This window comes from Schizosaccharomyces octosporus (genome assembly GCF_000150505.1).
Source record: "Schizosaccharomyces octosporus yFS286 unplaced genomic scaffold supercont6.3, whole genome shotgun sequence".
In the NCBI taxonomy this organism is placed as follows: Eukaryota; Fungi; Ascomycota; class Schizosaccharomycetes; order Schizosaccharomycetales; family Schizosaccharomycetaceae; genus Schizosaccharomyces; species Schizosaccharomyces octosporus.
The window spans coordinates 961,889-987,798 of NW_013185621.1; the positions used below are offsets into that span (position 1 = coordinate 961,889).

The following is a 25,910-nucleotide window of genomic DNA, read 5'->3' on the forward strand; positions in this document are numbered from 1 at the left end:
TCGTTACAATGCGGTCATAAAGAAAATAATTCAGTTAAAAACTATGAGTTTGTTGCTTCGATTTAACCTTTGCTTAATGAAAGGAAGAAAATGATATGTGTATTAATAGTGCTACTAACGTTAATTTGCGGTTTGATACTTCCATCAGAGGGATTAATTCGAATAAAAAAGCGACCAGATAATCGTCTTTATACCGCTGAATATACTTCATGTATGCAGGATTCTCTAGTATCTTTTGATAGATTCGATGCCACTTACTATTCACGTAACTTGTCTATTGTTTTAGACATACATGGTCGTTCCAATTTGGATGCAAATGTAACATTTGATATAGTGGTCGATGCTTACGGCAGCCAGCGTGCTAGATTCACGTTTGATCCATGCGACATGAACTTGGGAAATGTTTGCCCGATAAAAAAAGACTCAATAATTGAAGCACAGGGCGTACTTCCAATTAGCTATCAAGATGTCAAAATGGTTCCGAATCTAGCATGGACCATTCCTGATTTTGAGGGATTTGTCAAATTTAGGATGTATCGCACAGAGGATTTAGAGAACTCATCTATAAACGAAGCACAATCTCTTGCGTGCATTTCGGCATCTTTAAAGAATGGGCACACATTTCAAAAAAGGGTGATTCTGGCACTCTCGATCTTTTCTTTTTGTTTGGCCATTGTCGGATTTCTTGGCTTCTGTGCGATTGGCATGAAACATGATTTGTATATGCTGCGACCCGTAATTACAAATTCCATGCCTTCAATTCAATACATAGTGGACTTTCTACATTGTATCGTTCTAACCTCAGCCGTTGGGGTTGAACAACCAAAAATTTTGGTATCGTGGTCCAGTAACTTTGCATGGATTATAGGATTGATCCCAGATAAAAAACTCAAAAACAGCATAAACTCGTTTTTGAAACATTCAGGTGGTGATAGAAATTCACGGTCGATTGACATACAACGTCGCACAACAACTGCATTCAAATCTGAAGATTCTATCATTGGTACATACTCCGGATTGGTAGGATTAGCAAACAAACTTCATATCCCTTCAAATGATTTATTTACACTTTCACTGATATGGTTTGTAATCTCAATCGGAATTATCGGAGGAATTATGTTTGGTTTTCTGTGCATTAATACACTTTTTCAAAAACTTTATTTCAAGCATCTCCCTTCTTGCAATAATAACGCAGTAGAATGTTGGAAAAGACTCCTTTGCAATGCACTTATGAAATGGGTAGGCCGTTCATGAGTCAGTCAATTTCTAACTTATTATAGGTTTTTCTCTGTCTTCCTATTCTGATCATGTTTTCTTGCTTCCAGTTTACATTAAGAGATGCCTATGGTCCTGTAATTCTAGCGGCTATACTGCTCGCCTTATTAGTGGGGATCTTTGCTTGGTGCTTTATAAGCTTAGCGAAAACTATCCGTAACAATCAATATGTAAACAAAAATTCAAAGGAAGAAAGCCTTCCTGATCAAAATGTACTACCGTGGTTGAGTTGGATGTATATGAGTTTGAAGGAGCGCTATTGGTACTTCTTCCTCATACGTTTCACGGTAGTCCTCCTTTCAGGCCTCTTCTTCGCACTTCTTCAAAATCATGGGAAAGCCCAAGCTATTGTACTCTTCATTTTTGAAGTGCTTGCAACTGCTTCGTTAATTGGATTTCGTCCATACTTTGGACTTTACAGCATGATGTGCGCACTTTTGGTTAGCATTGTACGTCTTTTGTCTATGGCATTACTAATACCAATGGCCTTCAATTCAAATATCATCTTTAAGGTTGTGATTGGGATCGTTATCATAATCGTCCAAGGACTTGCGTTTTCAGCGCTTACAATTTGGGGATTTCTGAACTTCTTGAGTTTGCTAGGAACATTATGCAGCGCAACTAAGTATCAACCAAAATGGCTTCTTCAAACGATTCAGCAAGATGAACAGCTAGATATTGGTGACCATAAACAGAATGAGAAGAAAGAAGATCCTGCACTGAGTTCGCTCTTACTTGAAAATACTTCCTTCGAGAGAGAAAAAGAGGCTCCTTGTCTTCATTATGAAAATAACTGTCCGATAACAAGAGAAGAATCCTTTACAGCCATACCAATGTCTATGCATCCATCGCCGAAATCCTCACATTCTTTTTCGGATTTTAGTGAAATCCAACGAACTCCACCAGAATTTTATAGACCATTTTCAAATCCGTTTGAGTGAGTTACCGTTATATATCATAGCGCCCAAATTTATTTTTTTAACACCAAAAAGGTATCCATAAACAGAGACAGAAACGAAACTAAAATGATTGAGTTGGACGCCATAAATTCAAATAACTTAAAAGTTTTGGAAGTGATAAACCAGAAAACAATTCCAGAAGAAATTCGTTCGTTTTCTCCTCAGTATTACAAAGAAACTTTGCAAATAGGACCCTTAGCACAATATGCGTATTTCAACAACGTTTGTGTAGGAGCTGTTCGCTGTAAAAAAGAGACTCACAACAAAAGCAATAAACTGCAAATTTTGTCTTTAGGCGTGTTACCAGCTTACCGAAAATATGGTGTGGGATCCCAACTTTTGGAGCATGTCATAAACAGCGCTAAAGAAATCGGATCAAAGGAAGTTTACGTTCAACTCCCTTTGGCATTAGACTCTAAAAACTGGTTTTTGGGCCGAGGATTTACAGAATTGAGCGATTCAGGAAACGAAGAGACAGCCATTCTTGTACATCATCTACAATAAGATGACCGATAGAAAATTCCAAGTGCATAGAACATACATCTCCTATTATTTGGGGTCAGTACCTTTCCTTTTTCCTTGCAAAATTGATGAATGTAATTCATACACGGAAAAGTTCCAAACTCAAGTGGTCTTCTCGTTTATACTTAAAAGTAGACCATGAACAAAAAATGAATGCAACCTATTCGTACCTTTGGTAGTTATATGTAATTACATTCAGTTGTCTGTAAGGGTTTAGTCCTACTGAATACGTCCCTGTATTGTAAGCCATGTATGTAGTCCTGTATTCCACTATACCATGTTTCATCACTGAGATTCCTCATCGTCATCGTCGTATTGAGAAACCAGCGATGGGGGATGCATAGCTATGCTTGTCTTTTCGCATAACTTGAGCTCTGCTTCTGTGATGGCAAAAGTATTAAGCCACTCTTTATCAGACAATAGTTCATTATATGAAGCTAGGAAAGCGGCTTGAATCATAGCTATCTGGAAAGATTGTTTTCCAATGTCATTGTTTTTCTCCAACGGATCTTCAATAGATAACAAGTTTGGTACAGCCTCGTGAAACCATCCTTTTTGTAATTTTGGTACTATTTGTCCTGTCAGTGGACGTAAAACAAAGAGTTCGTAAGACCATTCGACACCCCAAAAATGAAAGAAGTCTTGTAGTAGAGATCGTAAAGGCTGTTCCTTTGATGACAAGCCCTTTTTATGATATCTCATTTCGAGCCATCCGATTAACATGTAAGAAAGTGCACAGCTGCTGATTCCACCATGATGAACACGGTCTAGGTCTCGCTCATAAACCCAATGTTTCAAAAGCATCAATAACGTTCCATAAACTGGATTTTTCTTACAATATGCTAACTGCAGTTCAGCACTAAGACAAGCCTTTTCGTTCGCAAATGTCAAGTCTATGGCGATACCGCTCACATCGTGAAAGTAAACGCGCGGAACTCGTGCACCAAAATGAAATTCCGTGTTTGGATCATAATACGTGCGTAAAAACATTGTCACACGTCGCTTATCCATCTCGCCTACAGCAGGACTCTTTAAGGACAAGTCAATATCACTAATATTTAAAGAGAGACCAGTAAACAAGCTTCCATACTCCTGCAATTCTGGATTTGAGAGTACATTTTGCAAATGATTCAGAAGCTTTTGAACAATCTCTTTTCGATATTCTAGCTCCGCGTGTTTCGGTCGTATAAAGTCCAAGAAAGATAGTATTCGCTCATCATCGCTCAATTCCTTCTTTTTCCACGGAACTGGCTCCAAATCTAACAGCAAACGACCCATTCCTAAGGGGAATGAATCTTGAAGGTCAAACCTGAAATAACGCTCAGGTTTCTTTTCAGGTTAGAGGTGAATTATAGAATAAAAGTAAATAAAAGTTGGCAAATAGTGAATTTAAGGAAAAATAATTAAAAAATATTCGGTTTGTTCTTAATACCATTCAATAAAATGATCAAATTTTAGACATATCATGAAGCTCAATTGAGAATGCTCTGTCAGGAAGGAAAATGAATGCAAAAGCAGAAATGACTGTGTATGTTTTATTACAAGACGAAATATCATGAAAGTATTGTAAACAGTGATACATATTTCATGGGAACCATACAAACAAACACAAAAAGAGAATTTACGTAAAATAATTCATTTCGTTTCAGGTATTCTATCATCTACTTACTGAAAACAAAGTTGGTGAATGTAATAAGAAATCCAATAAATACATCCTTTTTAATCATTAACGAAAATGCAGACAAGGGTTTGGCGTCGTTACGCTCCGTTGAGTTCTTGATAAAATTTATTTAGTTCGTTTTCTGAATCCAGGTTCTGTTTTCCTTTAGACGAATCGTCAGTTACCGGCGATTCGTCTTCCCTAAATTTGCGCTTTTGGTTGCGCACAGTTGCGGGAAGAAATTGAGTAGCTTCCTTTCGCAAATCGCGGACGATTGGTTGAGCAGAATACTCTGTAACAACGTCCTTTTCTTGAGTATCAGTTTCTTGCTTTTCTTCCATTCCCGGAGCATCTGATGGTTTACTATTTGGAGTTACCTCGGCCAATTTAATATCATCTCGCCGTCTTGCAACATTACGAGGTTTTCTGTTATCTTTTTTCTTCTGTTCCTCAAAAGGATATTCTCCTTCAGGGATAGGTATGTCGATTACGGACTCATCAGTCTCTGAACTTTCTTCTTCCTTTTCGCGATACGACATTCCCGGAGGAGGTACGCCGTATGGATTAAACACTGGATCATAATAAATACTTTTTTTAGGATTTTTTGGAATGAAAGGGCGCTTCGGTTTGATCCTTCTTTCTTCTTCTTTTGTTTTTTCAGACTCAATCCTGCCTACCGAATGACCATGAATATTCTTCTTTCGTATGACCGCTAAATCCTTTTCTAAATTTTGCAATATTTGTTTATCATGAGCGTTTAGACCTTGTGATCCTTCCAAGGCAGACAATTCCGCGATTTGACGCTCTAATTGTCCTACATTTTTATGCGATAGCTTTTCTTCGTACCGTTTGGCTCGTTCTTCACGGAGCTTGTTTTGTTCCCTCTTTTTCTTCTTTTTTGTTTCCGCTTGCACCGGGTTATACCCTCGTTTAGACAGCATACTGTTATTGCGAAGTGTTGGTGTTTTCTCTCCAAGTAAATGGCTTCAGTGTCCAGAAACCATCAGAGGTCTGCCCGAACGTTGTCCATACGGAAGCATTATCGAGATTGTAATTTTTCTTATATTACATACAAGCAGATTTCGTTTCGTCAGGGTTCTCAATCGTTTGCTATAACCTCTTAATGTCCCCTCAAAATGATCTAACGAAATACACACAACAGAAAAAGTAAATTACTTACGAAAAACTTCGTGGATTACAAGATCTATTTATTGAATATGAGGGAATTTGTCAAAGTTCGTTTTTATCAAACCTAATACTTCCAACCAAATTTCTTATTCCCGGATTTTATCATGAAATTACATATAAAAGACACATTGTCTACTTAATATCTCTATCTAAAATAATAAATAATATATAAAATCTGGTATATAGCCATTTTTACGAACCAACAGCTTCATTTCAAATCAGGTTGGCAGATACAATGGCAATTCTTCTACCACCAAACTAAATGACCAATAGTCATAGAACGGCCAATAATTACTTATTAGCTCACGAACTGTATCGGTCTCAGAGAGTAGTGGAGTTGGTAAATTTCCAAAACATTTAGGAGTCCTTTTTCTACCATTTAAAAGCAAGTCACATTTACACGAATCGCTAAATTTAATGTTATCTTACGCTGAAAAATGATCAGATAACATTTGTACAAAATAAACTATGGCTTTGAATTCAATGAGATCTTGAATTTGACGTTGCTACCTGAATAGCGTGCTGTAAAAATCCTGAAGCTCCATGATTCTCGTCTATTATTTTTTTTAATGTCTCAGGAGGAAAAGTTGCACCCTCCGATGAACTATTTTCTTGTATAGATCGCCCAATCAAGGCGTAATTTCTAGTACTGGGAATTCGCAGAGGCTCTATTTCAACTTTCCAGTCAAAGCGTTCAGACAATTGACGAAGCCATTCAATGTACATTGCATATCGTCCACCGTGCTTTTTGTCTCTAGGCTTCGGAAGGGACCAAGATATCTTCGCTCCCGTTAAATCATGGACGCAGCATGGTATTGAAATGAAAGAAGATTTCTTGTTCAAACGGGCTAATATTGGAATATAGGGTGTTAGCTCATCTGCATGATTACCGATAATGAATGAATTCACAGGAAACCTTCCATCGTGAATCGTAAAGCTCTCAACTGGGATAAACGGCAATGGTTGATCCTCAAGATCTTTAAGGAAGAACGGCACCAGTACTTTTTCAGACAAATTCCTCTGAACAAACTCGGGATATATTTTCCACGATTTCCGTTCGCGAGCATCAAAACCATAGCCCAGGTAGCCCTCTGAAAGAAGAATATGTACTAGTAGCCCATTCCCGCAACCGATGTCAACAAAATTAAATGATTGTTTTGAAGGATACATCTGTTTCCAGAGCTCTATCAAAAATGTAGCGATTCCCAAATCTTCAAATACATGCTTCTTCGGATCTGTTTTTTCAACCCAGCCTTCAATTAATTGCTTCGCGTATTTCTTTTTTAGTTCTACATACGTGTCTTGAAATTTATTCCTTTCGACTACCGTATCATGCAGCATACGTTTTTCATATCCTTCCACTGTACCCTTGCAATGTTTGTGTAAAACCATCAACAGCATATTGGCAGTCCTCTGAAGCCTCATTGAAAGCTCTTGCTGATGCTTAGAATTTAATAAGTAAGCAGCACGGATTTTGGTTGAAGTGTATTCCAAAGCAACTCCAGCAACTGCAGGGTGGTAATAGGGTAGATGGTCGTATGGTTGCTCCAAAGTTAAGTCAAGTTTTGGTAAGTACAGTAAAAGTCTTTTGTTTCTATCGTCTGTTCCCTTCATTAAAATTGCTTCTTGTTCCATAGAAGCATCCAATTGTTGATTTCGAGGGATAATTCGACGGCATATCCTGCGGTCGACTTGGTAATAGTCGCTGTTAAGGACAACCTCGGATGTTTCATGTAAAGAAGATTCATTATTTGAGTCACATAAAATGTCCGTTCGCATAATTACACTGCTAGTCCGTTCAGGATGATACACGAGTTCCATGACCATTTTCTCAAAAACGCTAGCTTCGTAGCAAACGTCATGTTCCAATATATATCTCCATTCATAGGTTTCTAATGAGGGGATTTTTGGATAGTCTGTAACAAGAGTATTGTAAAGCTCTGTTGGCTTCCAAAACGCTGGAAACTTCATGACACTGCTTTAAACCAAAAATGCCTATGAGGGGATAACTTAAATACAAATGTTAAGTTCGATTAGTAAAAAAAAAAATAATAAGCAATAAAATTAGGATGAAATAACCAAAAAGAAAAGGCCCTGCAAAACTTGAGAATTTGAAGATTTTGAAAGTGTTTACATTCAAGTGACATTGTACTTTGATATTTAAACTGCAATTTTCAAAGGCAGAAACGCTTCAATTAACTTCTTTATGAAATGGAGATATCTAATAGTATTGTAAAACAAAACACTACAAAGATTGGCTGCCGGGAGTGTTTGTTACGCATAAGAAGGTAGAAAATCATTTGGAATGTCATTGCGATTAGCTGAGATCAATCAAGCATGGAGAAGGCTTAGAAGAATAATAAGAAGCTTCATCTTCAAGACCAAACTTGGCTTACTAGCAGGTTCTCTTTGGTTATAGCAAATTATGGTATGAAAAAGTCTGAAAAAAAGGAACTCCCAAGGCGAGACTCGAACTCGCAACCTTCTGATGACCTTCTTAAGAGTCAGACGCTCTAAACCGATTGAGCTACCCGGGACTTGTTAACCTTGTGTATAAGACAAATTATTAGAAGTAAATAATTAAATTAATGAATGAAGTAAAAATTGGGCTGTTCTGGGAATCGAACCCAGGACCACCATCACCCTAAGATGGTATCATACCACTAGACCAAACGGCCGCTGTTAATACCGGAAGGAAAGAATTATAATACAGCGTGATTGCCTGGATTTGATATGACAGGTTCTACACGAATATTTCAACGATGGTTGTCTATTTATTTTGATCAATAATTGCAAACGATATTCAACTAATGTTTCACCTGGCTTTGCGAGATAGTATTCGGTATGTTTGAACAAAGTGAATTGAAGACGTACTACAATGAATTCATTAGTTGACCTAAACAATTTACACCGTCTAAATTTAATTTCATATATTTTAATTCTGATCCTTTGTTTCTTAAGCAGGATGTCCAGATGATTGACGTTGCAGATAAAGCTTGAACTCGGCAGACAAACGGAATGCTATTAAAATGAGATTATGAACAGTGTCGTTGATGAAAGAATAACGGAAGACCTGAATTTGGACCATGAACTCCAAAATGAGTTTGTAAAATCGCGCGCTTGGTCGAAATACAAATATAAAACAGTTGGTTTATTTGCAAAGATATTTTTATGGCTCTGACTGAGTAGCCTTTAGCAACTCGGCTTTTATATCATTAGAGATGGTTTCGGAATGTTTCAACTTCATGCCGTAACTAAATAAAGGACCCTCAGAAGTATGAACGGAAAATGTTGGTGCTTTCACATTTGGTAATTTGTGTTCAACGTTGAATTTGATGTGCTCGTTGTGATATTTCAAGCTTGGGAGGTATTCTTTTACAAACTTTCTGGAACTTGGTTAGTGAATTGAAAAATAATAATGAGACGTTAGAAAAAACCGGTCTACAGCAAAAAAGAAAAAGAAATGCGATTCAATTAGAATGCGTCGTCCATCGGCTTCTTCAAAATATTTGATAAGACTTCGGAAACCGGTCCTTTTAAAAAAGTAAACATACTTAGCTCCCATATGACCATTCTTATTATTCAAAGAATATTGAACGCGCACCTCAACAACATTCTTTGGTAAAGGAATGGCAAGCTGTCCTACCCGGACATTATCCAAAACGGCCTTAATTTTTGTGAATGATTTCGGCATTGAGTACTATATTTTTTAGGTATTCTTATTTAAAGAAAAATCCAATTAATTTTTCAAGTGTGACCTATTTTTTTAAAATTCAAGGAAAGACGCGTTTTGTTTAGCGTTCTCAACCTGGATCAAAGGTTTCAGCGAATTTAGTAACATGTTACTTTGCTTTAAGGAGGTTTTCTCTAGCGCCCAAAGCAATTTATGCGCTACACTCGGAGTCACTAAAGAGTTGCTCAGAGAATTTGGACTAAGAAGTTGGCCTTGACCAGACATTCCAACATAAAATGAATGCAGAAACGCATACAACGATTCGAAATATAAGTAAAAATTCAGTGGACTTTGTCCTTACAAATACTGATTTATCGTAAGTTAAAAAATAGAACCAAGAGCATGCTTACAAGAGTCAGAATTGCAAATTCTTTGCGACGCGTCGTTCTTGCAGAGATTCCTACGGTCGGTATGTAATAAAATGAATTTACATTGAATAAGATTCTAACAGAAAAAGCGATTGATTTGGTTGAAATTAACGTAAATACGTCTGTTATGCCTGATGAATTTTTAGCACACCGTCTTGGTATGATTCCCTTAAATAGTACCAACATTGATGAACCTCCTCCGGTAGGATTGGAGTATACCAGAAACTGTGACTGTGATCAATATTGTGCGAAATGTTCAGTTGAGATGAATTTAAACGCCAAATGTCTTGGCGAAGGTACCATGGAAGTATACGCAAGAGATCTCGTCGTGTCATCTAATTCAACGCTGGGTCAACCTATACTTGCTGATCCTAAAGCAAGAGGACCATTAATTTGCAAGCTTCGTAAGGAGCAAGAAATTTCTCTTCGCTGTATTGCGAAAAAGGGAATTGCTAAAGAACACGCAAAGTGGTCCCCAACTGCTGCTGTTGCATTCGAGTATGATCCCTGGAATAAATTACGACACACAGATTATTGGTTTGAAAATGATGCAGATGCTGAATGGCCTAAAAGCAAAAATGCAGATTGGGAAGAACCTCCTCGTGAAGGTGAAGCAATCAATTATCAAGAAGAACCAAGAAGATTTTACATGGAAGTTGAAGGAGTTGGCTCAATTCCTCCAAACGAAATTATGGTTCAGGGCTTACGGGTTCTACAGGAAAAGCTTGCGGTTTTGGTTCGTGACTTAGATGAAGAACAACCTGCTCAGATGACTGCTAATGAGGTTCCTATGGATGAGAATCCAGAAATGAACTGGTCACCATATCAGGATGGAGGAGATGCTGCTTGGTAATCTAACGGTTCGAGAAGACACTTCCTAACTACTTTATTTTTTTACTATATCGTCTGTAGAATTTTCAGATGCAGAACTTGTATTATTATTCTTGAGTTCCATGAAATTCTTAATAAAAAGCCTGGATGCTTTACCTCACATAATATTTTCGTTTGTTTAGCTTTGGTTCCTCCTTGACGATACATTTTTTGGTTTCCTGTTTGGAAATTTTTTCACTTAACAACAGATTTGGTTGCTTTGTTTCAGTATTTAAGTTAAGCTGCTGACCCTTCTTTTACTTTTATGGATTGGGGTTTGAGAATATCGACAAACATGGGACTTTGGCACAACGTGCATCGTTCCGTCCTTTTCATATTTGGTAACATTTCTAGTTATTTTTCTGGGTTCATCCAAAATGACATTTAAAAATAGAATTAATGGTAATGAGACTGTTGATAACTCAATCCTTGCAATATTTTAGATACGATATTATTAGCTTATTTATCAAATCTATTTTATTGCATCAAAATTTTCTAACACTAAACTTAAAATTTTTTCGAAGTAGTCATTCTTTATACCATTTCCAATATTTATTCTTTTTGGGCCTTTGCATACAACTTCTCTGCTTCGTTAATTGCTGTAACGTTAGATCTGAGTTTGTTTATAGTCTCAATATATTCAGCTTGCTCATCAGAATCGAAAACGATGCCACCACCAGCTTGCAAGTAAAGAACACCGTTTTTGTACACCATGGTTCGAATTGCAATACAAGTGTCCATTTGATCTTCTTTGTATCCCCAATGGCCAACAGCACCTGCATAAATACCACGCTTCTCATTTTCTAAGCCAGCAACTAGTTGAATAGCGCGCACCTTAGGAGAGCCACTAACAGTACCTGCAGGAAAAATGCTACGGAATGCATCAAATCTAGTCTTTCCTTCTCTTAAAACACCAGAAACTTGAGAGACTAGGTGCTGAACATGAGAAAACTTCTCAATGGTCATTAATCGATCAACGCGAGTAGTGTCCAAATCACAAACACGGTTCACGTCGTTCCTTGCAAGATCAACAAGCATAACATGTTCAGCGCGATCTTTGACACTAGAAAGTAACTCATTTGCAAGAGCTTCATCTTCCTCTTGAGTTTTTCCTCGAGGAACAGTACCGGCAATAGGATGATTGATAATGCGGCCATCTTCCGACTTGACCAACAATTCAGGAGAAGCACCAATAATGTCAAACTCATCACAGTTTAGATAGAACATATAAGGGGAAGGATTGACAGTACGTAAATGACGATATAAATTGAACGGATGCAAGTCCGTAGGACGGGAAAGACGTTGGCTAGGAACGGCTTGAAATATGTCACCTTGATGAATATGCTTCTTCAAAGTAGAGACATAATTCTTGTAACCTTCCTCGCCAGTGTTTGATTTAGCTTCGTATCCAAGATTAATCTCTTTCTGAGGAGGCAAAGGAATTTCCGGAGCATCAAGTTTCTTATGAATCATGTTAATTTTAAACATTGCAGCTTCATAAGCTTCTTCCATTGGTCTTCCTTGATCAACACAAATATGGGAGATTATTTTTACAGTTTGGTAAGCATGATCAAAGGCAATCAAATCGTCTGTCATAAAGAAAAGTGCCTCTGGTAAGCCAAGACTGTCTTGGGTGGGTACGTCGGTGGTGGGTTCAAAGTATTTTATACAGTCATAAGAAACATAGCCGACAGCACCACCGCTAAAAGAGGGAAGTCCTTGAACAGGAGCGATCTTCACCTCTTTCAATTCACGTTCCAAACGAGCTAAAGGATCTTCAGATCCATTAGCCATAAGTACTCGGTATGGACTACCGATAAAGCTATAACGAGATACATTTTCACCTTGAGAAACGCTTTCGAGAATGTAAGAATAACGCTTTCCCTGAGAAAGCTTTAAGTAGGCAATAGAGGGTGTAAGCAAATCCGCTGGAATCACACCATAAACAGGAATTTTGGTTGCATTATGTTCTTTAGCGATTAGCTTCGCTTCCTCCAAACTAGGGTAAATCTAATACAAAAGTGTTAGTACAATTACTCCTTCAACAAAAATATATATTAATCTCTCAAGCGAGAGTAACGCCCAAGAATAATGGAGAGGATATCTATCATAGAAAATTATCCGTCAACCTTGAAAATTCTTGATTCGTAACCTCAAATAGTAGAATAGACTTTTACCTTCATTGAAAATAAAAATTAGTATGCTGGAATACAGCAAGAGAATGCTAGCTCGATAAAATAAGTCCAAACCAGAAAAGTCTGAAATTTTTTTCAGAAAAGAAGGAATGCCTTGCAAGGTTTTAGGAAAGAGAAATCAAAAATAAAATAAAAGCAAGATATTTTCCTTAAACAGTAGCAAGTCCGACTGCCTAAATTGAGATTTGAAGAAGACAGCTGACAGATTCAATGGTGTATTGCAGTTTGTTCCTCGTTGTAGTTCACAATTCATGAGGTGGACTTCTCATACCTTAATACGATATATGGATGTAATTGCTGTAGAGGCTATATGGAATTGCATTACAAAGCATGTTTTTTATTAATAATGCTTTTAGTCTGGACTGTGCCGTCTAGTCTTATTTTTTTTCCTGGTTTGATTCCAAGAAGTCGAAACAGGAGCCATTTTCCATAAGATGAGAAGATGTTAGCTTTCAAACAACGAAACTGAAAGAGACTAGACAGTACGATCCAGATAGGCATTATTTTCATTTAGCAAGTTTTCATTTCTTTCAACATTCAGTCATTCGACTTCCCACTTCTCTTATTTCTATTGCTTATCACCGAAACACAAGAATACCTCATAAGTAAACAGTGGTAAAACATCTAAGAAGTGCCAAAATCCAGAATGAACGGTTTTGTTCGAGAAAAAAAATGAGAAAAACTCATAAGTTGGGTGGAACGGCAAGGAAACCGGGATTTTAAATCTACAAGCTATGTGAGAAATTTCCGATCAGAGTGAAACCAAAACAGCGTAATCGCTGACTAAAGCTTATTAGACATTTCTCCTATAAGACTGGTTCTTCTGCTTTTGGAAGAAAACGCCTTAACATTTCGAACAGCCACTTATCCAATGTGAAACGGCAGGTCTTTAAAATCAACAGATGAGCGTTTCCAATTCAAACGTAGCCAAAGGAACCGGAAATTCCAAATAAAAAGAATACTCTCTTTAACAGATTCTCTACAAACTAGGCTTAATTGTTAGATCCGCGGTATAAGCCTAAACGTCAATGTGGTTTAACACTGAGAGTGTATAGGTCCATATCAATCGTATTTTTGTAAACAAAATAAATTAAAAGAAAGAAAAATACATTTCAATCTAAGCGTTTCAGCGTTGTGGAATCGGAAGTGCATTAAGACATTGTTAACTCGTATGGAAAGTAGAGAGTTTGTTTGATTTTATAAACAAAAATACACAGTAGGAAGTTTTTTAAAAAAAATCTTTTTAGTACGGAGTAAATTTTAGGAGAGTTTGATTCTTTCTTTATTGTCCTACGTGTTACTGGTGTGTCGGCTTCTGTCTTGACCAACCTATCCTTTGCTAACTCCCCCTTCGACTGTTTAACAAGAAAAACAAGATGGCTGAACAAGAAGAACAAGAAACTCCTCAGAGATTCACCTTTGGAACTGGTAAGACTTTTACAAGCCATTAGAAATGATTTCTAACTCAATCTTTAGTTGGTTTTGATGCAAGGTATATAATTCGTTAATAAGACTTGAAATACGGAATGAAATGACTAAACAGAATGTTTCTTTTAGATTCCCTAATACAAACCAAACCAAGCGTATGTCTTGAAATGATTAAAAGGGTTAGAAGCGGGTACAAATGCTTCCCCATTTGTCAAAGGAATCAAAAATTAACGCTTTTAATAGACTGCTTCCAAAGCTACATTGATTACCATCGTTGCATTAATGCTAAGGGTGAGGATTTCGTTCCTTGTAAACAATTTTGGCATGCTTTCCAATCCTTGTGCCCTTCCGGTAAGTGAGAAAGAATCCCATATTTCGAATAAAGCTATGTACAGAGAATTAACATAAATCAGAGTGGGTTGAGCGTTGGGATGAGCAACGTGATAACGGAAACTTCCCCGTTGATTTGTAAATGAAATTACAAAGTCGACGACAGTAAACCTTGGTATAATTAAGACAACCTATTTTTTGCTAAAAGAAGAAGACGAAAACGGAACAAAAACATAAAAGCTTTGTTAAAGAAGCGTTTTCTATTATCAACCTGGGTTCTGAATTTACCAAGGGAGAACCTTGCTACTCTCTTTGCCAAGAACTCCCCTTTCTTTAGTCTATCAGTTTTAGCTTAATGAATGTCTAAACATGATATTCACTTCTACTTTTTATCCAAGTCTTTTTGAAAACTGTGTAAGAGAGTAAGTTCAGTTATTTTCTACTTAAATATGCTGCGCTAAGGAAGTTTCATACCACACTGGCGTGAAAAACAGATTAAATAATTTCTTGTTTTTACTTGTAACTTTCTAAAGGACCTTGTATCGTTGAGTACGATCTTCCCTTGGTCCAAGTCTGAATATCACTTCATTTCAGAACAGTACATTCAACCAATTAAGAATTCAAGTTTAATGTCTTCAGGAATGAATCCTTCTAGAAGAAAACTTTTAAGAAAATCGTAAACATCTCAATCTTCTAGAATTGTGGCCATATATTAGAGTTGGCAAACAGTTGTTTTCATCCTTCCACCATAGCTTAGTCATACGAAGTGTTACACTCTTTTTCAGTGTATTTTATCTTATCCTTGTCATTCTTGTGTTTGTATATAAGAACTTGAGAAACGTACTGAAGCAAACGTGGAACTATCCTAATAGCAATCTATCTTTTAAATTACTTACTTTTCTAAGATGGAATTGCGATTTACATACGCAGGAAACGTTATTTCTATTTACTTTCACGAGGAAGAAACTGTCAGGTCAGCTAAAGAAAAATTAGGCCAGGAAATAGGTTTCTCTGCAGATCAAATCAAGCTTCTATATAAAGGATCCTTGTCAAACGAATCCAAGTTGCAGGACGTTGTCAAAGATAAAGCAAAGGTTATGACTATTGTAAATAAAAATGCCAACGTAGTCGACGAGACTATGTCTCAACTTAATTCTCCTAGAAAAAATGCTGCTAGTTCGTATGCTCTAAAGCCAAAGAAACCACGGTCGACTCCTAAAGAAGCATCTTCATATACATTCAATCGTTTCGAAGTGCTTAATTATCCGTTTAAAGAAAGAGCCCTACAATACTTGGAACGCCTACGAGACGATGCTGGGATCCAACGGATTATGAACACACACCGGTGGACAGTTCCTCTGCTGTCTGAAATGGACCCAGCGGAGCATACTCAACATGATTCAAAGACTTTAGGTTTGAACCATAACCATGGTGCACATATTGAACTTCGATTACGGACAGATCGATATGATGGATTCCGAGATTACAAAACAGTGAAAAGCACCCTTATTCACGAGTTGTCACATAATGTTCATGGTGAACATGACGCTTCATTCTGGGAACTATTCCGGCAACTTACCAAAGAAGCAGAGGCCGCTGATCTTTTGTCAAAACCAGGAAGTTATGTAAGTGAACAAGCGACTTATGTCCCTCAAAATAATGAAACTACTGATGAAGATCAAAGGGATCACAAGAGAGATATATTATTAGCTGCAGCTGAAAGAAGAAGAAACGCAAGCAAGTAATTTTTGGAAGCGTGTTACATGGTTTAATGTTTATAACCAAACTATCACTTTGTGTGAAGAGAGAAATGACTACTAGATATTTGCAATACTTGCTTTAAAATTGAATGACATAGACAAATACAGAAAGGAGTAACCCAGGTATGATAAAGAAAAGATGAACAAATTGAAGCTTTCAATTGAAAATAGAGGGAATCGTAAATCTATCATATCATGGAAACAAAGCTCAAGATAAAATAATGGCCAACAAGTATCTCAAAAACATTCTAATAACACCTGATTCAGAAAAAATTAAACATATAAAGATATGACGCCACGTATCAAAAGTCCCTACATGAGACGAAACGTCTTCAAAGAAATGAAGAAGCACATCGTTGAAGAGACTAGAATCTTTGTCCGACATGAAATCATACATAGGTTGACGAGTACTGTTAGAAAGATTGTGCCAAGAGCAGGAAACGGAAAGGATCATGTTAGAATAAGAGTCAATGTAAGCGGCGAAAGCATAACAGATTTTTTATTAAGAATCAAATAAAAGAAAGGCTTAAGGAATATACGTCAGGTTATACTTGATCAAGATAGTCGCGGATTTCTGATTGAGTCAGTCTATAAAAATGACCACCTGGGACGCCCTCAATACCGCTTTCCGTAGGTTTGTTTGAGGCAATAGCGATATCTATGCTGTCTTCAGTTAATTCACCTTCGAATGTTTCTTTCAAAGCAAGGATAGCAGTGTGGATGGCATCATCCAATTCAATTTCATTGTTGTATCGTTTTTCTAAAAAGGTCTTGGCGGCTGTGGAAGATTTACCGATGGCGGTAGCTTTCCAAGCGAAGTATGTACCAGAAGGATCAACTTGATACAAAACGGGGCCATTTTCGTCCATTCCGGCAACTAACAGACTAACACCAAAAGGACGAACACCACCAGATTGAGTGGATTCCTGCATAACAGAAGCAATCTCTTGAACAAGAATCTTCGTAGGTGGATAAGCATTATAGACGTTTTTGTAAGCAGTTTGGGCTACTTTTCTAGACTTGTCAACGAGTACACGGAAATCGGGACCCATTCCACTATAAACCTATTGAAATCACCGTTTAGTAACCAGACTTATAAGAATCAGAATAAACCTCTTTGCTATGCAGTCAATCATTATTCAGGTATTGCTCATTTTTTGCTTCATTGAATTTTTCTGCACAGAAATGGGGTAGTCTCCAGGTTGTCCTTACCATTCCAATGTCAGGAGTAATTTTGCAGACCTTCTCCAAAGAGCTGCCAACAGCCAGTTCTGAAGCAGGCTTCTTTTCCGTAGCCAAAACGACTCCATTAGTTGCTATGATTATTGCGTTAGCATCCTCTCATTGAAAGAAACCACCGAAGGGGGCTTAACTGGTTTAGGGTTCTCATTACGAAATGCCAAGACCTTCATTTTCTACTTCCAACTCTTAAATATACATACCTTTAATACCAACAGATGTGACACCAGCATTTACAGCGTTCAATGCGTATTCAATTTGAACCAGTTTACCGTTGGGTGAAAAGGTTGTCAATGAAAACGCGTATTTGTCAGACATGTCAAAAAATCGTACGTATTCCTTTAAGAAGCCTAAATGCGTGAGTTTGGTAAAGGATGGGTTTTCTTGTATCTTCTGGGGTAAGCAAATGAGCACCTAGTCCTGCGCTATCCTTTGCTAAATTGCTTTGCGTAGCTTGTAAACCTATAACGATGTAGAATATGTTACACTAATAAATAGTGATTCAATTAGTTTTAGTTTTCTACAATCTACAATGAACATTTGAGTGAATACACATACTTTTATATAAATATTATAATAAATGAGCTTCGTTTCTTTCGATCTTCATTTTGCTTGTAATCATCTCCTACTGAAAATATTCGGATCTTTTATAGTCTTATTACTTTCCAAGTATCAAATTAACACCGTTCATTTTTCCTACAAAACGCCGTATTTAGCGATCTAAAAATTTTACGATGTTCCGACTTTGGTTAAAAAAACTTATGAATGCTTGACAAAAACGACACCAGCAGGATTTGAACCTGCGCGCGGAGACCGCAATAGATTTCTAATCTATCCCTTTAACCACTCAGGCATAGTGTCTAATTGTTGATGTTTCTTCAAAGAAGAACCTATTTATATGGTAAATGCAAAAAATGAACAGAGTTTTACTTTCTACATGCTTAAAAGGTAAGGAAGAAAAGTGAAATTTATTTAAAGAGCTAATTTAATATTTCCTTGAAGTCAGAAAACCAGTTGTTTTTAGTCAAAGATTGCAGTATCAAGAGTTGTCCAGCAAACAAACAACACAACCAGAAAAGCGGACTAGTGACAAAGAGTTACTCGATTTGTCCTAGGAAACTTTTGGAATTATCTGTGAAGCCCCCTTAACTGAATAAATCTCAATTCTACATACTTGAGTAAGAAACAACTTGGTTTGAGATGACAGCGAAATGGTCCCATTCCAAGATGCAATTCCTTTTTTCTTTCTCAACTTCTGCTCAATTCGTTTTTGGAACATAAACCCCAAACTTGGCTTGGCCAGAGTCAAAGTTTTGGAAGGTTAACTGATTCAACATCACTATTGAGAGAAGGACTATGTCTGGAATCCAAACACTCTCGGAGTCTATTCTCAAAAGCTTTCATCTCATGCTCGTTGCTAAACAGGATTTATTTAACACGTACGTGAATGATAATAGCAAGTGGAACCTGATCTCCTGAATGCTGCAAAGTACATCATGAAATGTAAACAAATACTTGCAACTGCTAGAGTCTGATCTGCAGCCGAAGATTATAATCGTATACTCATTGCTTCTTTTGAGAATGTGTACAAAGAGCAGAGATAATATAAAATGAGATTCAACGGTGGTATAGACAATGCTAGAAGCAAGAGTCATAACGAGTAGGGAAGTACAATCATTATATGGAAAAAAGCTGGAGAAATAAGAATATTTTTGATAGAGAATGCTGTAATGTTAGAAAAAAAGAGAAAGAAATTAAGGGAATCCTACCCAAAAAGGTGTCAAAAAGTTTCAAAACGAATATTCTGTACGAAAGACAAAACAAAAGAACGCAATTTAATAAAATTTAAGGATCTTCTGATAGAAAAATGGAAAGGAACTTAATACAAGCTTGCTCTTCATTCCATTTTCTTTTATGTAGTCAAGCAATGAGACATCCAAGGAAGGTCATTTTATGGAGTTTTTGTCGATACTAGACTGAAACGAAACCAGACCATCTTGAGGAATTCAATTCATCTACAAGAAACAACTTTTTTTATTCTGTAAATGAACTTCCTTTGAATGCATACATGAAATTGTTTGCTTGCTTGCTGAAACATGTAGAATTTGACCTATAAATATACCTTCTTAGACGTTTGTTTGTTGACGTTTAAGATGGGAAACAAACTACTCACAACAAACAAAGGAAACTTTACTATTGGTGTTTTATCCAACAAAGTTTGAAATAAAAACAAACAAATTCAAGCCGTGCCATCTGTTGAGTTTGACTGCAAGGCTCTGCAATTGTTTATTGTCAACTCAAGTAAACAGTCGAAAGAAACGTAAAGTAAGACTATCCATCCTCTTGCAAGGAATAAAAGAGAAAAAGATAACAAAAAAATAAAAACCAAGTTTTGCTATTTTCTTGCACTGTTCTAGCTTAAGTAAGAGTCCTCCCTGTATATATGGTTTTTACGGAATAAAAAGTAGAGTTTCCGTTTTTGAACAAGTCATACAAATAAGCTAAGAATACCTATTATTTAATTGAGTTTATGATTAAATTTGAATTAGGATGGAAAACTTGATCCTGTTTACGGGAACGTAAACAATGTTGGACAACAGTAATTATTGCCCGACTCGCATTAACAAACGAATAATTCGTTGAATGAAGAGTAAAATTTCAGCTCCAACAAACATGCTATTATTATTATTATTATAATTCGAGCTATATGTTGGATAGTTTAACAGACTTTAATTGCATTTTTGAAAACCTAACTGAAGACACTAATTCACTGAAATTTCCAAAGTATCACCAACTGGATGATACATCACTCTCCTCCTTATCAAAGCCTTTGTATTTTAGGTACCATGATAAAAGATATAAAATGAATATATTAGGTACTTTTAAACAGAATAGAATACTTATGTCCTTCTGTAAACAATTCTGCTTTGCTGAATACTGTTACCTTAGAGGTAACCACTAGGTTCCATAGTAAACAACAGCAGCTTCTATTGATTTGAAACCGAAGAATAACAGTACAAATGTTTAGAAAAAGAAAAGCAATCATAAAAAAAAGAGCAGCAAAACCAGAGGAAAAAAATCAAGAAAAAGCCTACAGCATCCCGGATTCCCATGTTGTCTCCAACCATAGTACTAACGAGACCCTCAGACGCTTAACTGCAGTGATCGGACGGGAACTGGTGTTTTCGCCTAGGTGTGGCCGTAGACATTCAGAACGTGTAACTAAAGGTATTTGTATTTGTAGTGGATATTCATCATCTCATATTTTACAAAATTTATAGAGGATGGTTTTTGATACTTAAAAGATTAAAGCATACTGATTTTCTCTTTTCTAGCTATTCACATTGTGCTAGATTGTCATTGAGGTATGAGACTGAATGTCTGAATTTATAGCGGTTGACGAAGCTGTAGTTTGAGAAGTAAATTATTAAACTACATTAGTTGAAACGGCCAATCTGAATACGTCCAGCTTTGAATTAGAAATCGGTTGATTATTTTGCAAAATTATCGTCATAACAATTAAACAATCATTAAAAAGGTTGCTTTAACAAGGATGTTCGTCACAAAGAAAACGAACGATTCATAAATAACACTATTGCGAGACGAATCCAAAGATTCATAAAAGAGTGAACGTGAAAAACAATCAAACCTGCCGAATGAAGCTGTGCTTACTTTTGTGGACAAGAATGCAGAAACTCGAGGGATTGCAATTGATATGAATGCTTCCAAGGAAAATGTGATTTATAGGAGGGATGGAAAAGATTCGTTAAAACTCAAACTTCAGCGCTTTGCCCAGCAAAAGGTTGAAGCTCAATTTCTTCGTTTTGAGATGCTTCGTCTCCTTGATTTGTCCCTTTTAACTTGGTTAATAATTGCTCTATGATAGGAAGCATTTACGTAATGTACATACCAAACGCATGATTCACAGCATTTCCTATACCGTTTCCTATGGCATTTGCGCCGTTTCCTATATCAACGACTAATAATCTAAATCGTTCACGGGCAATTGGATTCACTAGAACAGTTAGAATATTTCGCAGGTTATAAGACATACTCCAAAATAAAACAAACACGGCAGCGTTAACAATGCAGACACCATAGAAAGCAATATCATTCATCTTTTCAAATCCTATTATTTTCTTTACATTACGATAGACGACGAAACCAACGACATTCAGAGAAGCCGTACATATTACTGCGACACACATGTTGGGCAGTACACTACAAATTTGCGAGAACAAACAGGACAGCACTGTACCAGTTTGCTTGAACCATTCTTTAGGAATTAGAGACATTGCTAATAGTTAGTAAAAATAAAAGATAGCACTAACTTACAATAAAGAAATAATGATATCGCCCCAATAAATCCGCCAAAAAGTCCCCAAAAGTCTTGCGCCCTCACAGGAACCTTGAAATAAAAGAACATTACGAGAAGAATACAATAAGCCCCAATGTACCCAAGAGACGCAAAAAAAAAGAGATATATGATAATAATCCACTTCGAATATGTCGAATCCGATCCAGCGTTGTTAGTGGACTCTTGGGCAGAATGCTGAGCAGATCCATCAGCCATTTCTAAATCAATAAATTTGTTCGGAGCTAATGAATGCATTAGTGATGAATGCTCTTGTTGTTTGAGAAAGGATGGAGCGTTCGTCGAGTTTGTTTACAGCAAGTTTTGAGTCGCTGGAATTATACAAATTGAAGCAATTGACATTCTTTTGTTCCTTTCTATTTCAACAAATCTTACCTGAGTACGGAGGAGGCGTACCAGTACCATCCAAAGATCTAGCGTCTGACTTTTCATCATTGAGCACTTTGAAAGAGTCATCAGAATCTGAAACTGGAGTGTAATTATTCTTCATTTTTACAATGGCAACTAGAAACACAAAATAATGCAGATATATACATCCAAAACGAAACCAGCTAGAATCAACCAACAAAGTCCGCAAGTACTAATTTCACAATTCGCGCGGATCGGGTCAAAAAAAGAATTACTCCTTTTTTTAAAAATAATAACTATTAACACTGTTCAACGAAAAGCTCCTCTTAAAAGATGAAGCGTAGTTGTAAAACTCATGGTAATGGCTTTTCGCATGTCTCAACTTCATAAAGCAGCGACATTATGTCACTGACTGGTCACATCCTCGTTACGATTATTTAACACTGTGGGTTTACCATGGTTTTTAGAATGGTATAATCCGATCGAGGCGAGTATTACAAAGAGTAAACAAAGAAACAGTGCTAGAAAAAAAATGATTTTCGCTGTAAGTGATATACAAATTGTAGATTTTTCGACGATTAAATCAATAGTTTAGCGATAGAAATTAATAAAAGCGAATTCAGAAAGGTCATTAGTGTACGTGTAGGATAGCGTACGCCTACTAGCTTTCAGTAAATGGATCAAAGACGGTGATGACAATTTCACCTTTGCAAACCTCTAGTCTTTGCCATTGTGAGCTCTTTTTTTTTGGTTTCTTGGAGATGAGTTTTAACTGTTTTTCTTTTAATTGTACCGTCAGTTGAATTGGGGTTTTCTGATCCTTTTACCACGTAATTCGTAATTTTCGCAGAATTTCACTTACCAAACAAAGGTAGCTGTGGGAACATTTACCATGTCAATTTTTTAACAATGATGAACAAAACAGAAATAAAATACAGCCAAAGGATGCGAAAATCTGCCGAATTTCTCAGTTGAGTCCTGCGACTTCTGACTGTAGTTTTGCCGAAATACAGACAAAAAACCTATTCGCAATTAGATGACATAGAGAAAGGTTGTTTCTATTTACAATCTGACGCAGTACTACCATATCCAGGAAGCGTCCATAATTATTGCACGGATTAGCGGATTTATAACTTTTTACGAACTATTTCGGCGCCTTAATTGTGGTTGGTTTTCTGGCCGACGAAATTTGGGAGAATCCCTGAAGCAAAACGCAGACAAGAGAGCGAAGTTCGGCGGCTCATGAGCTGCTTTATTCTTTCGGTCATAGTAAAATTCTTGTTTTCTTACAAGTATCTTGTCCACTTTATAAGGGAATCGACGGCAGGATCTGTCGGGATAAGCTTTCAGGTTGCTGTAGATGTTTTTCTCATCATTGTGACTTTCTATATGTCTCTGTATGTTTGTTCAGGTAAGTGAAATGGTTGGATATTTATACGGTAAGGTTTGCTAACTGTGTATTTTTAGTGTTGGTGGAATTTATCGTTCTCTTGATTCTCTAATTGGATTTGGGATGCCGATCATGTTTTTTGGGTTACCAAGGTTTTATTTTGGATCACAAGTGCTGTGGGCTTCAGAATGCCATCGGAAATAAACGAATTTCCGCCTGATGATTGTATTCCACTACACGCCATGCCACCACAGCCTGAAAATCAGTCCAAGGATCATAGCGATAATACTTTGGAACAACCGTCCACCTTTGAACGCTTTGAGCAACCTCGAGGCTTACACCGGATTGAATCAGTCTAGGGATGTTGAAAGCACCGGAAACGAATTTCATACTTGGAGCATTCTTGTGATGGTATCCTGTCGTTTCATGTATTGTTTAAATAGGTTCATCTGATTTTGTTGCTTATTCCCGTTATACTTATTCTCTATTGAGCTTTTCTACATACACAAATCATAGGCCGCTGTCGTTGAAGGCCTCGCGGGATGATTGGATTGTTACTCTCAAATTGGTTCTGTCTAAATTGGCATGTACGTTGTTATTTCTTCTTCTAAAAGTATTAGTCAGTCTATAATCTTCAATTTGTTTCATGAAGTTAATGAGGAATTTAATGAAATATTGAGTCAAGAATGACCATTGCTTTAGCTTTATCTGCAATTACCAGTGTCACTAAGTCAAAGGACCACGATAAGCAAAAATGTAAATCAGGCGATGCTTGTCCACAAGAGGAAAAAAGCAAAGCAAAGTTGTAAGAAACCTACAGCATCGCGGATTCCCATGTTGTCTCCAACCGTAATACCGCGACAAACAAATGAATTGATTATATGCATATCATGAGATTATAAACTTAATAATAGAATTGATAATGTTCTATTCGTAATAAAGTAAAAAAAAATTATATTACTACGGCTCTTGTATGTGAAAATATAAAAACTGCTCTGTCAAAACATTGACCATTGCTTTGAGGCATCCAAACTATAATCATAAGCACAAAGCAAAAAAGAGGAGGGGAAATATTATGTATAAGAAAGATAGAAAAAGACAAAGGATAGATCGTAAATGTCGATAATCATACCAGATACCATGTACGCTTAGCAAGGAACCTTCAACACGTAGTTAAAAGCCTAATGCTTAGCGTTTATAGATACGGTCAACGAGTTGCTGATAATGAATCTGAGCAAGTGATGTGTACCTGCTTACAGAAGACTCAGTGTTTTGAAGGGTTTCACGAGTTTGCCGGGACAGTTGTTCTCGACGTTCACGTAGAGCAGGGAAACGAGTTTCAGTGAATGTCGCAAACTTTTTAGAAGTTTTAGGAAAACAATAAACAAACGTTCCGGCAGTAGCTAATGAAGTAACAAGCCAGCGTGCAGGCGCAATCCTATTTCTAGCGAAAATATTTCCTGCCATACCACCAACAGCAACATAGGCAATTCCGGGGAGCTTTCTTTCGTCGGAACAGAATATTTCTTGTTTAGCAACGGAAACAGTGGCACGTTCTTTGGACAACAGCCATCCAAAAGCGTTCTCCAATTTCAAACCTGCAAATCCTAACGCACAGTAGACTGTCGAACGACCATGATGAATACGATCCGCCAACCAAGGAAGTTCGTTCTTCAATTCTTGGTCATTTTGTACCTGTTCTTCCTGGTAATAATACGACATACTTGCAAGTTGGTTTTGGAAATTGTTGGTTCTTTGCCGGAGACAGGCATAGTCACTTAGTATACTGCAACGAAAACGTGTTGTGTTTCACTAAGGAGTAAACAAAAGAAATTATTGGTATAATCTTCTAAGAGAACATTTCTAACATGAGAAACAAAAAGAAAGAAAAGTAAATAATTAGTATGGGTTTCTTTTTTTTTTCGGTTAAAGGAAACAGCAGACGCTTAGTAAATCCATAGTGCAGACTCGACTGGAAAAGCACAAACTGCTTTCATGCAAACAATTTCTACATAAATTTATCTAATTATTTATCTATCTGTGCTTTTTTAACACTACTAAAAATGGTAGTGCATTTCGTTTCCTTGATGATATTCGTACATATATGTCATGTTTATTGACTAAAGCAGAAAGATAAAACGCGTTATTTAATTAACGAGTCCACAGCGCCGCGCAGTATCAGTTGAAGCTAAATTTTCTATATGGACCAGCAAAGCATAAAACGCGAAGCACAAAGCACAGGAAAGAACTAGAAAATAAAACCGAGAAAA

General features: G+C 36.8%; 14 protein-coding genes and 4 non-coding genes across 18 annotated transcripts; 5 read left to right on the forward strand and 13 right to left on the reverse strand.

The window, feature by feature from the left end:
- Window positions 1-90: 90 nt before the first annotated feature.
- On the forward strand, window positions 91-2,216 carry SOCG_04125 (Trp-like ion channel; the record flags this gene model as incomplete). Its single annotated transcript, XM_013164967.1, has 2 exons — window positions 91-1,239; window positions 1,281-2,216. The coding sequence occupies 2 exons, from the start codon at window positions 91-93 to the stop codon at window positions 2,214-2,216; spliced, it is 2,085 nt and encodes a 694-aa protein (XP_013020421.1).
- A 33-nt stretch (window positions 2,217-2,249) lies between these two features.
- Window positions 2,250-2,979, forward strand: SOCG_04124 (N-acetyltransferase). Its single transcript, XM_013164966.1, has one exon. The coding sequence runs from the start codon at window positions 2,301-2,303 to the stop codon at window positions 2,736-2,738; it is 438 nt and encodes a 145-aa protein (XP_013020420.1). The 5' UTR covers window positions 2,250-2,300; the 3' UTR covers window positions 2,739-2,979.
- A 62-nt stretch (window positions 2,980-3,041) lies between these two features.
- Window positions 3,042-4,034, reverse strand: SOCG_04123 (poly(A) polymerase Cid12; the record flags this gene model as incomplete). The annotated part of the gene is made up of 1 exon (XM_013164965.1): window positions 3,042-4,034. The coding sequence occupies one exon, from the start codon at window positions 4,032-4,034 to the stop codon at window positions 3,042-3,044; it is 993 nt and encodes a 330-aa protein (XP_013020419.1).
- Window positions 4,035-4,401: 367 nt separating this feature from the next.
- SOCG_04122 (ww domain binding protein 11) lies at window positions 4,402-5,689 on the reverse strand. Its single transcript, XM_013164964.1, has one exon. The coding sequence runs from the start codon at window positions 5,355-5,357 to the stop codon at window positions 4,515-4,517; it is 843 nt and encodes a 280-aa protein (XP_013020418.1). The 5' UTR covers window positions 5,358-5,689; the 3' UTR covers window positions 4,402-4,514.
- A 395-nt stretch (window positions 5,690-6,084) lies between these two features.
- Window positions 6,085-7,575, reverse strand: SOCG_04121 (tRNA methyltransferase; the record flags this gene model as incomplete). The annotated part of the gene is made up of 1 exon (XM_013164963.1): window positions 6,085-7,575. The coding sequence occupies one exon, from the start codon at window positions 7,573-7,575 to the stop codon at window positions 6,085-6,087; it is 1,491 nt and encodes a 496-aa protein (XP_013020417.1).
- A 483-nt stretch (window positions 7,576-8,058) lies between these two features.
- On the reverse strand, window positions 8,059-8,141 carry SOCG_16352. Its single transcript has one exon. It is a non-coding gene; the product is annotated as a tRNA-Lys (tRNA).
- Window positions 8,142-8,210: 69 nt separating this feature from the next.
- SOCG_16353 lies at window positions 8,211-8,282 on the reverse strand. The gene has a single exon. It is a non-coding gene; the product is annotated as a tRNA-Pro (tRNA).
- A 491-nt stretch (window positions 8,283-8,773) lies between these two features.
- SOCG_04120 (ribosomal protein Mrp49) lies at window positions 8,774-9,298 on the reverse strand (the record flags this gene model as incomplete). The annotated part of the gene is made up of 2 exons (XM_013164962.1): window positions 8,774-8,990; window positions 9,159-9,298. The coding sequence occupies 2 exons, from the start codon at window positions 9,296-9,298 to the stop codon at window positions 8,774-8,776; spliced, it is 357 nt and encodes a 118-aa protein (XP_013020416.1).
- Window positions 9,299-9,573: 275 nt separating this feature from the next.
- SOCG_04119 (RNA polymerase II subunit 3) lies at window positions 9,574-10,558 on the forward strand (the record flags this gene model as incomplete). Its single annotated transcript, XM_013164961.1, has 3 exons — window positions 9,574-9,653; window positions 9,697-9,746; window positions 9,795-10,558. The coding sequence occupies 3 exons, from the start codon at window positions 9,574-9,576 to the stop codon at window positions 10,556-10,558; spliced, it is 894 nt and encodes a 297-aa protein (XP_013020415.1).
- A 503-nt stretch (window positions 10,559-11,061) lies between these two features.
- Window positions 11,062-13,075, reverse strand: SOCG_04118 (anthranilate synthase component I). The gene is made up of 2 exons (XM_013164960.1): window positions 12,753-13,075; window positions 11,062-12,585 (listed from the first exon to the last, which is right to left on the reverse strand). The coding sequence occupies exons 1-2, from the start codon at window positions 12,756-12,758 to the stop codon at window positions 11,128-11,130; spliced, it is 1,464 nt and encodes a 487-aa protein (XP_013020414.1). The 5' UTR covers window positions 12,759-13,075; the 3' UTR covers window positions 11,062-11,127.
- A 1,071-nt stretch (window positions 13,076-14,146) lies between these two features.
- SOCG_04117 (cytochrome c oxidase subunit VIb) lies at window positions 14,147-14,670 on the forward strand (the record flags this gene model as incomplete). The annotated part of the gene is made up of 5 exons (XM_013164959.1): window positions 14,147-14,198; window positions 14,247-14,262; window positions 14,328-14,353; window positions 14,442-14,549; window positions 14,612-14,670. The coding sequence occupies 5 exons, from the start codon at window positions 14,147-14,149 to the stop codon at window positions 14,668-14,670; spliced, it is 261 nt and encodes an 86-aa protein (XP_013020413.1).
- A 763-nt stretch (window positions 14,671-15,433) lies between these two features.
- Window positions 15,434-16,273, forward strand: SOCG_04116 (ubiquitin/metalloprotease fusion protein; the record flags this gene model as incomplete). The annotated part of the gene is made up of 1 exon (XM_013164958.1): window positions 15,434-16,273. The coding sequence occupies one exon, from the start codon at window positions 15,434-15,436 to the stop codon at window positions 16,271-16,273; it is 840 nt and encodes a 279-aa protein (XP_013020412.1).
- SOCG_04115 (20S proteasome component alpha 2) lies at window positions 16,246-17,912 on the reverse strand. The gene is made up of 3 exons (XM_013164957.1): window positions 17,731-17,912; window positions 17,501-17,604; window positions 16,246-17,352 (listed from the first exon to the last, which is right to left on the reverse strand). Exons 1-3 carry the CDS (start codon window positions 17,843-17,845, stop codon window positions 16,834-16,836), a joined length of 738 nt encoding a protein of 245 aa, XP_013020411.1. The 5' UTR covers window positions 17,846-17,912; the 3' UTR covers window positions 16,246-16,833.
- A 394-nt stretch (window positions 17,913-18,306) lies between these two features.
- On the reverse strand, window positions 18,307-18,388 carry SOCG_16354. Its single transcript has one exon. It is a non-coding gene; the product is annotated as a tRNA-Ser (tRNA).
- Window positions 18,389-18,476: 88 nt separating this feature from the next.
- Window positions 18,477-19,697, reverse strand: SOCG_05940 (uncharacterized protein). Its single transcript, XM_013165385.1, has 2 exons — window positions 19,297-19,697; window positions 18,477-19,252 (listed from the first exon to the last, which is right to left on the reverse strand). Exon 2 carries the CDS (start codon window positions 19,180-19,182, stop codon window positions 18,928-18,930), a length of 255 nt encoding a protein of 84 aa, XP_013020839.1. The 5' UTR covers window positions 19,183-19,252; window positions 19,297-19,697; the 3' UTR covers window positions 18,477-18,927.
- Window positions 19,698-20,615: 918 nt separating this feature from the next.
- SOCG_16355 lies at window positions 20,616-20,730 on the reverse strand. Its single transcript, XR_001203021.1, has one exon. It is a non-coding gene; the product is annotated as a 5S ribosomal RNA (ribosomal RNA).
- SOCG_04114 (uncharacterized protein) lies at window positions 20,673-23,497 on the reverse strand. Its single transcript, XM_013164956.1, has 6 exons — window positions 23,317-23,497; window positions 22,278-23,272; window positions 21,863-22,126; window positions 21,582-21,824; window positions 21,438-21,542; window positions 20,673-21,380 (listed from the first exon to the last, which is right to left on the reverse strand). The coding sequence occupies exons 2-6, from the start codon at window positions 22,390-22,392 to the stop codon at window positions 21,301-21,303; spliced, it is 807 nt and encodes a 268-aa protein (XP_013020410.1). The 5' UTR covers window positions 22,393-23,272; window positions 23,317-23,497; the 3' UTR covers window positions 20,673-21,300.
- Window positions 23,498-24,563: 1,066 nt separating this feature from the next.
- SOCG_04113 (uncharacterized protein) lies at window positions 24,564-25,448 on the reverse strand. Its single transcript, XM_013164955.1, has one exon. The coding sequence runs from the start codon at window positions 25,360-25,362 to the stop codon at window positions 24,829-24,831; it is 534 nt and encodes a 177-aa protein (XP_013020409.1). The 5' UTR covers window positions 25,363-25,448; the 3' UTR covers window positions 24,564-24,828.
- Between the last annotated feature and the right edge of the window lie 462 nt (window positions 25,449-25,910).